This window comes from Rhinopithecus roxellana, chromosome 10, assembly GCF_007565055.1.
Source record: "Rhinopithecus roxellana isolate Shanxi Qingling chromosome 10, ASM756505v1, whole genome shotgun sequence".
In the NCBI taxonomy this organism is placed as follows: Eukaryota; Metazoa; Chordata; class Mammalia; order Primates; family Cercopithecidae; genus Rhinopithecus; species Rhinopithecus roxellana.
In genome coordinates, this window is record NC_044558.1 from 68,565,888 (window position 1) to 68,578,686 (window position 12,799).

A 12,799-nucleotide genomic window follows, 5' to 3' on the forward strand; every position below is an offset into this window, starting at 1 on the left:
GTTATTCTTAGAAGATTAAAACCTTCAGTTTTTACCCCAAGGTTTCCTTTCCTTCTCATCATTTACAGTATGCAGGGTAGGTGGGAAGGAAGGGGAGTACATTTGCCCCAGGCTCTGGTTCACAGATGACAAAGATGTGGTTTAGTTTGGGTAGCATGACCTGGTCAAAGAGTTCCTAAGAAACTGTTTGGAGGACTGACACCAAGATATGTTTGTAACAGACTGGTCATCCTGGCAGAAACTGGGCTGCACTGAGGGGTGGTTTGTGAGCAGGACACTGGTATGCCCTCTTTTTTACTATTAGGTGCAGCAGCTAAAGTGGGGGAATTCATATTAAGCAATTAGTTGCCCATGACTGGATATGTTAAGAAAGACAAGCTTTGGAAGACAATAATATAATACTGTGGAATTATCCAGGCTGACAAACTGCCAAGGGTTGGAGCCCTGAATACAATAGGAAAACCCAGGGAAAAAGCTCTGAAGAGACATCCAGGGATCCATTCCTTTTATAATAGGGAGTGCCATAATCAAGTATTAGGAATTACACTGTTCACATTGAACAGGTAATAGAGCTTCAAGAGATGATGTGGAAGAATATTGTCTAGGAAAAAAAGTTCTATTCTAGGCTTTCAGTGCATTTTCCTAGATTAAAACAAGGAAGGTAATGCAATGATTTATCCTTATGAAGGAGACTGAAGACGAGGTCTCAAGAATGCATTAACCTGCCTCATTATTAATGAAGGGTGAGTGTGAATGTGATAGTTCTCTCTGGGGTCCCATGAGAGCTCCTGGGGTTGTATTTGCTCCACCATCACCAATAGAAAAGAGCAATTTAAACAATTTCCTGGGAGCTGCTCCTTACATATGTTTGCTTTTCAATCTTTTGGGGAGTAATTGAAATGGAATGTTTTTTCTTAGTTATACCCAGAGGTTTTTTTTTCCCACAGAGCCAGAAATGAGGGCCAAGGAGCCTTCTGTTAATTGTTGGAGTCTCCAGAGAGATTTCCCCCTTTGTTTGACTTTTATTTCCCTGGATTCTTTGCACTGCCTCCCTCCTTCCTCTTCTATCCCAGTCCTGGGAAAAGGGTTGCTGTAAGATTGTGATCTTGAAGCTAGAGCCCTGCAATAGTGAATATTGATTGTCCCAAAGGAACCAAAATATGTGAAAGTAAAATTTGAAATTTGATTTAAAGACAAAGTAGGGGAGAAAAGGCCCAGTGGTGGGGTCAGCCTGGGAATTTTGTTGCGGCCAGTGCTATCGCTTGTTCCCAGGGCTGTAGCTTGTTCTGTACCACAGAGCAGGGCCTTTTACCTGCAGCTTCCTCTTAGGTGACTGACAGCGATTTATCACTCTGACTCACCTCAAGCGACAATGACAAGAAAGTAATGGCAGGGTATTTTGTAACATAAATGTGCGTATCCACCCTGAACAATATTAAGAATCATGGTCTACTTGCTTGAGTTCCTGTGCGAAGTGGTTCTAATTAGAAGAACTAGGTTTGATTATGGCCAAAAACAGGTGAAATGATGAGAAATGAAGGGTAGGACCGATTTCAGGGGTATCTTCCAGTAGGTAAAGTGACAAAAATCACTCCAGCATTGCAAAGGATCCCACATGCTGAACTGTTTTCAGGAATGAGGCAAGAGGTTTAAAGGGCCACCTGCCTTATCTGTGTTTTCTGCTGGGAAATGGAAATGCTGTTAAGAGCATTTGTAAAATCTGTTTCATAACCAAAGGAAAACATCTCCCCAAATAAAATGAAATTGTCACAGCCACAGCAGGTTTTTCTAGGATTTCCCCTTCATTTATGCTTGAATGCTCCATGGAATCCGAAGGCTCTGGGTGGGGTCCATTCTTCTTCTCCCCTCAGGAATGCTGCAAGGCAGCCTCCTTATTGTGAGAACTGCCGCCAAACTCCTTGAATCTTAAGGGGAGGAGGCTCAAAGAGCACATCAGAAAAGAGAGCTTAGGAGAGAAGGCAGATGAGTCCTCACCAGGGACAAAGATCACATTCTTGCCTACAGCATTCCGTTCTGAAGTTCTCCACAGGTTCCCCATTGCTTATCAATGGCAAAACTCATCGTGTTGGGTTCACAGCTTCATTCCCAGTGATCCAATTTACATTTCCCCAGGATTTATCTGTCATCATGACCAACCTCCCTCCTGACCAACCCCAGTATGATCCAAGGGCAGGAGTTTGCCAAAGTAACGCACTCGAGTATTTGTCCGACTGCCCAGCAAACATCCACTGCCATTGTATTGATCATAATGTGGAAATAAGCAAAGACCATCCACATTAGAAGGAAAGGCTATTTATTCAGAGTATGCTATAGCAAAGGGAGTCATCACTGTCACTCATGTTTTGACAAAGACTCAAAGGCAGGCAGAAGAGTGGGAAGGCTTCTGCTATGCCTGATTGGAGGCCGCTGATGTGGGAAGCTGTAGGTAGCTAACTAGAAGCGGATAGCCTATGTGATGATTAGCAGGGCATATTTGGTTTTCTCTGGTTGGTCCTAAGGTATAAGCAAGGACCAAAATTAGGGAAGCTGTCAGTTATTCATCAGGTCCTGGTAATATTGGGCCAATTGTTACAGAAGTTATTCTTTAGTTACCTGGATTGTAACTGGAGAGAGCACTCTTTCTGTTAGTATAACCTACTGCAGGCTGGCTCCCTGGGGTGACTATTGCAGATAGGCAGGGGCAGGGTGTAGGTAGAGTTCTGCTTTTACATATGGTCTGGCCATTGTCCATTTACATATTGTCTCAGTAATGAAGGGGTGACAGGGAACACAACCTAAATGGTCCTGGGAAAGGTGTCCTATAGAGAGAAGGCAGCAAGAGAAAGAGGTTTCTAGTTTTGCCAGTTACGTCTTCTGGGTCACTATTGGTCATATAACAACTATTTTAGAAAGGAAATGAATGGAATATGCTACATTTATAAATGCTATTGCAGATATTTTAACACATTTCATTAAACTAGTAGGTGAAACCAAACATTATTCAAAAATCTGGTAAAAGGTGGTAAAATTTGCTAGATTGACAAAAAGAATAGGATTTGGCTGAGTTTAATAACTACCTTTTCTGACCTGTAACCTTAATACACTGAATATAATTTTTAAAAATCCAAAGCAAATCTCTGAAGTGAAGCCTGTGAAAAATCTACATAAAAGCACACATTTATCTAAGGGATACACAACTGGCCACTAGTAAATAGCAGATACATATTTGTTCTCTTCCTTAAAAACATTAAGACAATATAGAATAGAACATACTATTGTTTGTAAAAATGAATTTATTAAAATGCTCATTATAAAAGAATATTAAAATGCACAGAAATGAACATTAATTACAAACTTTACATCTTATGCCACAATGTATGAAAAGCATCATGAATAGTTCTACTTCACTTAAGCTGCTCATACATTTTTACCTTCTCAAACGTAATTATGAACATAAAATGGTACAAGAAGTGTTTCAACAAGAGTACATTCTGACCCCCTATTGTGAATTAATGTTTTATGAAATTCAAGACACACATGCAATAACAAAGGGAAGACTTTGGTGACAGTTTACAAGATGGCCTTGTTTATTTTTAAAATAAAAATGATAGCTTTCCCTTTCTAATGACATACAGCTAAATTATCTGAGGGATGTTTAATGAAAAATCCCCTGAGTATTTAATGGTCTAATGTTTCAATATGCTAAAATTCACAGGCAATACAAAAGGATATAAAGCTCAGTTTCTCTAGTGGTTAACACTGGACAGGCTGAGGGCCAGATTCTCCCTCTTCACAGGTCCACTGCCACACCCATCAATTTCCCCAGGGCTGCTGCCTCTGAAGCCAGTTACAGATGCAGCCACATTGTCTGCAGACACAGCTCCCTGCTTTTCTTCATCACTGCAAGTCAGCCCTGGACTCACTAACAAACACTGTGGATGGCATGGGGAAACGACCCTGCATCTCCACTACAACTTTGCTCTTTTGGGCATCTTAACAGTGTCAGATATTACATTTGGTGCCTTTAAATATGTAGAGGGTTTTGTTCCCTCCTGTCCACAGCAGCGCATGTAATCTATGAAGAGGATTTTCTCTGCTGGGGCTATGAAAACAAATGCACATTTCTTTTAAGTTCTATCATACATACAGGAGATAAGGTAAAAATATTTCCTTTTCTATGCTGACATACATGGCGAGTAATTGCCAAATTTAAACACAAGGAGATAGCCACACACTTCAGAGAAGAGGTAATAGAGAGGAAGTGACACCCGCTTCTAGAAGCAGTATCTCAGAAGTGAAGAGAGGACCAGTGGCACTCCCATCTTGGCTGCGAATGAGAAAGAGTTTCCTTCAGTGGGAAGAAATTCATTTCTCCATCCCAGTGCAGTCAGACCTCACGTGGCCTGTTTTGAACTCTGACTACATCATTAACATGATCAAGAGAGACAGTGAAATGGTGTCCCTGATCCATTAAGACAATTCAAAAGCCGAGAGTACTGCTTTGATGGATCCTACATAAATACTTAAAAATCATTCATGGCAGGCATTTGAAATCATGACCTAGACTTAAGCTGTTTTTTTGTAAAAAGCCTCTAAAATCTGAGTTTCCCATTGCTGTTAGGATTCTGATAGGTTGGCTCCTCTGGCTTTTAACAGCATCCCAGTGAGGCCCATGCAGCATGACCATGATGCAAATCAGCTCCCTCTCCTGCACCCAGCACTGACCCGTTACCAGTAGGGGTGAGAGGGCCTGGCTCCCTGTCTTTTCCAGAGTGCTCAGGAGGCCCGACACTTACAAGGCAATAACGTGAAGTAGGCTGCCAGGCTGAACAAAAGTGAGGGGGCAAGATGTGCATGGCAGGACAGGAGTGCAGCAGGAAGTAATCTCCAGATAATGGTAGGGCTTGTGACCAAACCATTTTCCTTTATTACTCTTAACTGCCTGATTGACTCTAGAGGAGGCCAAAATATCAGATCTAATCTAGAGTCTCTTTACTTGATGATGAATAATCTCGGTATACTCCTGTCTCTAGTACAATCAGACAGTTACATCAAATTACTGGGCCCGGAATAACAGGATGGAGGATGCAAGGAAGCCACATTCTTTATGGCAGAGACTTTGGTGTGTTGATCACTTTGGCATATAGAAATAAGCCAAGTCCTACAGACTCCTTGACAAAAGGCACTCCCCACCCAGTGACCACAATGGGGGCACTTGCTGTTTCTGCCCATGCACACAGTCATGCCCCAATGGCTGTGTAGTGAGCCATTCGGAAAGGCAGCTGGTGATGTGTAATACTGCACCTTCTGTATCTAATGAATAAAAGTCAACTGGTAGAAAATTGATGGGCATATCTTTTCCAGACAATTACGTTGATAAAAATGTAATTTTAATCATGTGACATCACTGTTTTCCAAGAAACTACACATCTTTAGAAAAGATAAACTAATTATCCAGATCAACATGAGTTAAAATGCTGTTTGAATCTGTAACTTTCCCTACTTTTGTCATTTTATTCCCTTGAGATCTGCAAAGCAGTCAACATTGATTAGGCACAGGACCTCCTAGGAGGGCTCCTGGAAGATAAAAAGTATCACTGTGGATTAGGACAAATATGCTTCAAAACCTTGCTATCTTCATTCCAACCTACTACAAGTATTTCTTTGAGATGGAAAGACATGTTCAAATGAAGACTGAAACTATTTCCTCTGATTAACTGAGGTTTCCTTTCTGGAGGTATTGATAATACACCTAACTATTGTGAATCCGTGAGTCTAGTTAGCTATTTTTAATCACATGAAAGCTGTTAAATCTATAATGATGGTACTGCGTGGAAAAGATGACCCTGGAACAGTTCTAGCAAAGTGAAGAAATAAAACACGGCTTGAAAATAAAGGATATCATGTGCCTGAGAATAGACAGAAATGAAAGTAATCAAATAGAAAAAAAAAGAATCCATTCTACTTTAGAAGGGGTGGTTTTTAAGCACACTAAGGGACTTTTTCTGTCAAATTCCAATTTATCAGAAAAAGGTAACACTTAGGTTCTCCAGGTGATAAGTTTTATGCCCTTCATGATCTAAGTTTTACATTGTTCAGTTTCTGCATCGCTAGCTGGAACTGAAAAATAATACATCTGGAAATGGCAATAGTTAAGACTCGTATTTGCCAAAGTGATTTAACTTAAACATTCTCATTAGTGATTCCTAATATATTTTGACAGAGCTAAATTCCTTAAAGTGCTTCTCAGAACATAAAGCTCTTATTCTAATTTTGGTCGTAAATTGTTATCTACTGCTTCTATCATTCGTTCAGCTATCACCCCCATATTTTTTGTCATATCTTTGAGGTGATTCTCATGAAGAAGCTTTTGGGTTAGGTACTTTTCTCTCTGGATCTTGCTCTTCGTGCGTTTTGATACATCGGGAATTGCATATGAAATGAAAAATTTCACAGAGTAGATGATGTGCTGGGGGAGAGAAGAAGAAAAATATCACTCACAAAGAAATGGAGGAGAACACCGAGTTCCTTTCATTCTTGCTTCTCATTATGGCAGTTTATCTGGACGAGGCAGTGGACATTTTACACACACATCCAACCACTAATGCCGTCATGTCTAATCAATAGTGTAGCTCTGTCTAGCAGTTATTGTTACTTTCTATATATAAATAATACTTTGTGATATGTAGAAAAGTATATACACACACATATAATGGTTATAAAGGATAAAGAAAAAATGAATACCCCAAAAAACCACCATTAAACTTAAAAACTAGGATGTTGACAATGCTGTTGTATTTTGTGTCTCTTTTTCTAATGGCCCTGCACTTCTGCTAAAGTCAATGCTATCATATCTGAACAAGTGTATGTGTATCATTCTCACTTATTTTTTAAAAAGTTTGACAAAATATATATATAGACCCCCAAAATATAGTCTTGCTTGACTTCACCTTGATGATCTGCATGCAGTCTTTTGGAAATTATTTTCTTTTGTTTTGGATCAGGTTCTCACTCTGTCACCCAGGCTGGAGTGCAGTGGCGTGATCATAGCTCACTGAAGCCTCCTACTCCTGGGCTCAAGTGATGCATGTGCATGCCACCATGCCTGGCTACTTTTAAAATTTCTTTGTAGAGATAGGGTCTCGCTATGTTGCCCAGGCTGGTCAGAAACTCCTGTCCTCAAGCAATCCTCCCAACTTGGCCTTCCAAAGCACTAGGATTATAGGCTTGGGCCACCACGCCCGGCTGCTTTTTGTTCAAAACTATTGCCTAAAATTCATCAATGTTGGCCGGGCGCGGTGGCCCACACCTGTAATCCCAGCACTTTGGGAGACCGAGGCGGGTGGATCACCTGAGGTCGGGAGTTCAAGACCAGCCTGACCAACATGGAGAAACCCCGTCTCTACTAAAAATACAAAAATTAGCCAGGCATGGTGGCGCATGCCTGTAATCCCAGCTACTCGAAAGGCTGAGGCAGGAGAATCTCTTGAACCTGGGAGGCGGAGGTTGCGGTGAGCTGAGATCACGCCATTGCACTCCAGCCTGGGCGAAAAGAGTGAAACTCCGTCTCAAAAAAAAAAAAAAAAAGGCCGGGCGCGGGGGCTCAAGCCTGTAATCCCAGCACTTTGGGAGGCCGAGATGGGTGGATCATGACGTCAGGAAATCGAGACCATCCTGGCTAACACAGTGAAACCCCGTCTCTACTAAAAAATACAAAAAACTAGCCGGGTGAGGTGGCGGGCGCCTGTAGTCCCAGCTACTCGGGAGGCTGAGGCAGGAGAATGGCGTAAACCCGGGAGGCGGAGCTTGCAGCGAGCTGAGATCCGGCCACTGCACTCCAGCCCAGGTGACAGAGCGCGACTCCGTCAAAAAAACAAAAAAGATTAATCAATGTTATTCTATAAAACTAGTCCATTAATTTTCACTGCTGTATAATATTCTTCTGTGTGAATACACTGTAATTTATTTGTTCCCCTATGAACAGGCATTGAGATTGTTTCCAGTTTTCGTTTTAGGAACAAGGCTGCTGTGAACATTATTGTGCTGGAATCCTAGAGCATTATCTGCAAATTTCTCAGGAGTGTGGACCTAGGAGTGGGACTGCTGAGACTCTGTCATGTGAATGTTCCATTTTATAAGAGGATATCAAAACATTTTCCAAAGCAGGTATACCAACTTACACTCCCACAGCAGTGATAGTTTCAGTTGCTCTACATCCTTGCCAGCACTTGGTATCATCAAACTTTTTTTTTTTTTTTTTGAGACAGAGTCTCACTGTCATCCAGGCTTGAATGCAGTGGTGCGATCTTGGCCCACTGCAACCTCCATCTCCGGGGTTCAAGCGATTCTCCTGCCTCAGCCACCTGAGTAACTGGGATTACAGGTACCTGCCACCACACCCAGCTAATTAGCTAATTTTGGGTTTTGCCATGTTGTCCAGGCTGGATTAGACTTTTTTTTTTTTTTTTTTTTTAAACCAATTTAGTGATTATGAAATGGACTTTCCCTTTGGTCTTACTCTGCATTTCCCTGATTACCAATGAGGCTAAATACCTTTTCATTTTTAAATTTATCAATAAAAAATCTCTGACCTAGCAAGGGGAGAGAGATAATATAAGCATAATTAAAAACAAATTATTCATGGTGTTAAAAAGTGATGAGTACTATGAAGAGATTCTTCTGTAGATTAGTCTGGATATGCCTAAGTGAGCAAACACTTTGAGGTGAGGGAACAAGCCCTGCAGATATCAGAAGGAAAGACATTCTAGGCAAAGGGAATAGCTAATGCAGAGCTGGTTTGGAGGAAACCTCCAGAGTGCATTCAAGAAAAGGCAAGGATGGTGCGGAGTAGGTGAGGAGGAGAGAAATGATGTCTGAGGGGCACTGGGGCATGGCTGGATCCATGAGGCCTTGTGTGCCACTGTGAGGACTCTGGCTCTGACTCTGAGTAAGAGAGGAAGACAAGAGCAAGCCCAGCTAGGAGACTCTGGCCCTAATCCAGGCAAAAAAATGATAGTGGCTCTGACCTGGTGGTAGCAGCATAGTTGGTCTGAAGTGCTCACTGATATATTTTCAAAGGAAAAGTCAACCAGATTGGATATAGCATAAGGGTTCCAAGGACTCTGGCCTGAGCAGTGTTGAGATGGAGTTGCCATAATCAAGAGGGAAATACTGTGGATGGGAGAGATTTTAGGCTGGGTTGGGAGGAGAACATTTGGAGTGAATGGAGGAAAATATAGGCATGTGGGGCAGTAGATGTGAGACATCTGTTAGGCATTCAAGCAGAAAGGTCAGGTAGGCCATTGGATTCATGGGTGGAGTTCAGGACAGGGGTGCCCTGGAAACAACCATTTTAAGGTCCTTTTAGCATACAGATGGTATTTAGAGCCAACAGACTCCAGGAGATCATCAAGAGACCAAGGAGAGAGAAAAGAAGACAACAAAGGGATGAGTCCCGGGACCACTAGAGTATAAAGTACTGGCATAGAACCTGAGGTGGAATGGCCAGGGACGCAGGAGGAAAGTGTATTTTCTTAGGAGCCCAGTGAGGAGGAGTTTCCAGGGGTAAGTGATGAGGAAAATCTGAAGTCAGATTTTCAGCGAAATTTTGACTCAGATTTTTGCTTTCAAAAGTTGCTAAGTCAGGTGAGGGGAGGGTGGAGAAGTGGTGGCTGCTGGTAACTGGCAAGAGCAGCTTCAGTGAAGTGGAGGGGGTGATAGCATGACAGAAAGACAGAGGAATCGAGGACAGCATGAGTACTGGCAACTCATTCAACGGCGCTGGCCACAAAGAGAAGAAGAGAAGTGAAGCAGGACTGGCGAGATAAGGATGGAGAGAATTTCGAGATGTGAGAGATATTAGTGTGTTTACTGATAACGGAAATTATATAGCAAAGGGACAAAGGTTGATGCTGTAGGAAGGAGTTCTTTCATCTGTTTCTGAGGTAGGGAATACTTATAGATATGTGGAATTTCTCTGTTATGTCACCCTTGCATTTCCAGGTTAAAGCCTGGTGGTGTGATGTTATCTTTTTAAAATATATTGCTAGATTCAGATTTGTACATTTTTAAAAATTTTTGCGTAAAGGTATACAACATGATGTTGTAAGACACATGTATGTAGTGAGTCCTCAACATCATCGACAGGTTCTTGGAAACTGCAACTCCAGGTCCTCCAACAACATCATTTCCTTCAATGTTGTTTCATTACAGCATTGATGAGAAAAAACACTGGTTTAGTTAGATGTTGTTATCTTAAAGTCATGGTTTCCAAGAGCCTAATGAGGATGTTAAGTGAGGACTTACTCTATAGTGGAACAAATTAACATGTCCATCATCTCACTTTACACATCTTAGAACTTTGCATCTATGTAATGAACAGGGTTGGCTTTATTTTCCTTTCTCTCTTCTTGTCTGATTTTAGGATTTAGGCTACTCTTAGCCTCACCAAATGAGTTGGAGAGTATTTCCTCTTTCTGATCTCTGAAGGCATTTGTATAGGATTGAAATGATCCGTTTTAAAAAGCTTGGTATCACTCTCCAATAAAAACCACATGGTCTGGTGTTTTCATTGCAGAAAGATTTCAAACTTCTGCTGTAATTGAAGGTTTATAGCTACCTTCTTTAGCATTCTGGAGATAGACTACTCTCTTGGCTTCCGTTGTTACTGTTAAAAAGTCTACTCCCATTCTCGCTTTAGTTTTCTCTGTTAGTCATCAGTTTTTTTCCTCTGGTTACTTCCAAGGTTGTATTTTTGGTGTGCTCATTTTCCTTGCAATATGTGTAAGTGGATTTCTTTATTCTGCTTGATACATGTCATGCTTTCTGATCTGTGAACTCTTTCATCTCTTTTATCCATTTTCTGCTTCATTTTTTTAAGTTAGTATTTCTCATTCTTCCATATCACTTAACATTTTTTTTCATATTTTCTATTTTCTTATCTCCCTGCGATGTATCAGGAGTAATTTTTTCAGACCTATCTTCCAATTCACAAATTCTCTCTTCAGATTTGCCTAAACTTCTGTTTCATCCATGTTATTTTTTTCATTTCACCAATGATTTAATTTCTAGAAGTTCCATTTAGTTTTTTCAAAATTGCCTTATAATTTTTTTTTAGTTTCTTGCTCTTTTAAAATTCTACCCAAAATTATTTAAATATTTTCACATACAGTTAATTTACATTCCTTATCTGACAGTTCAAACAAACCCTTGAGGTTATTGAGGGTCCAAATCAGTTGTTTCCTGCTGAATCTCATACTTTTTTCTTTTTTTTAAATCACCTCTTGTTATTGACCATCTTTGATTGTGTGCTCATATTTGATTAGCTTGATCTGAGAAAAACCTGGGGTCTAAACTGAGGACACTTTTCTCCAGAGAAGAAACACACTTCTTTCTACTGAGACAAATGCAGCCCTGTTTGGGGTCTCTGGCTTATCTAGGAATCTCAAGCTCAGTTTTTCCACTTCCCTTCTGAACCAAGGCATGATCTCCTTGAGCTCCGAGATGGAGGCACTGATGTGTACCAGCTTGCTCTCTGAGCCCTCCAGCACTACAGGGAGTTTCTCTGTTATGTCACCCTTGCATAACATAACCCTGCTCACTGCCCTATTACAGCCCATCACTTAGGCTGGGTGCAGTGGCTCATGCCTGTAATCCCAGCACTTTGGGAGGCTGAGGAGGGCGGACTACTTGAGGTCAGGAGTTCGAGACCAGCCTGGCCAATATGGTGAAACCCCATCTGTACTAAAAATATACAATTAGCCAGGTATGGTAGCATGCACCTGTAGTCCCAGGTACTTGGGAGGCTGAGGCAGGAGAATCGGCTAAACCCGGGTGGCGGAAGTTGCAGTGAGCTAAGATCATGGCACCACACTCCTGCCTGTGCGACAGAGTGAGACTCTGTCTCTAAAAAAAAAAAAAAGCCCATCACCTAATTTTCCCTCTCTCTGTAGATTCTCTTCCCTTCCAGTGAGCTCAGAAATGCAAAGGAATTATCAAGCTGGCTCTAGAAGTTTTGCAGTGGGGATGGTCTGCATACTGTGTATGTAAAGACAATTAAATGGTCTACCACAATATCAAAAGCAGAAGGCCAATCACTTCATCAACTACATGTTTGAATAGAAACTTGTGACTCTTGCTGATATATCACATACTGTACTTGAGAAAGCCACTTACGATGGTGAACTAACCATGAGTTACTTGTCTTCCCTGTTTAATGTTTGGTAGCTACTTGAAAAAAAAAAAAAAAAACTAGTATAAGTACCAAAAAGCCAGGGAGTCTACCCCACTTCTTCTCTGCTGAGTGGTTTTATTCAGAGCAAATGAAATCCACCTGCCTCAGCCCCTCTTGCTGCTAAGGAAACCACATGCTATAGTTCTGGTCAATGAGATGTAGGTGGAAGTCCACGGTAGGGGCTTCTGGCAAAGCATTCTTTCCTGACAAAAAGGACTGGATATGGTTAGCATCGCCCTTCTTCCTGCTTTGCATGTAATTTGTTATCTGGAATTTCAGCAGCCATAAGTGGACACATATATGACAGCAAATCCAAGAACTGGATATACTGCTTCCATCAGTGAACTGGTATTGACTGATTCAGGAGCAACCACATACTTTCGTGAACTCTGTTATGTGGGTTGGAGGGAGGGGAATCAACCTTATTTAAGCCACCATAGACTGTGTTTTCTGCTTCTTGCAGCTTAATACAATCCTATCGACCATACCAATTAAGTAACCTCTGATACTTTATAATTTGGCAGTAGTTAATTCACTCTGCATAGGAAGCATAGTTGGCTACATCAA

The 12,799-nt window shown here is 41.3% G+C and overlaps 1 protein-coding gene across 4 annotated transcripts in view; it reads right to left on the reverse strand.

The window, feature by feature from the left end:
• Positions 1-3,275: 3,275 nt before the first annotated feature.
• ANO6 (anoctamin 6) overlaps positions 3,276-12,799 on the reverse strand; it is a 228,461-nt gene continuing 218,937 nt past the window's right edge. For 3 of the 4 annotated variants that reach the window (XM_030938983.1, XM_010382272.2, XM_010382273.2), the window contains one exon: positions 5,834-6,469. In XM_030938983.1, the coding sequence (XP_030794843.1) occupies positions 6,263-6,469 (207 nt within the window). In that variant the 3' untranslated portion in view covers positions 5,834-6,262. Of the gene's footprint in view, positions 6,470-12,799 lie in introns of all 4 variants that reach the window. The other variant, XM_030938982.1, reaches the window with a different exon arrangement.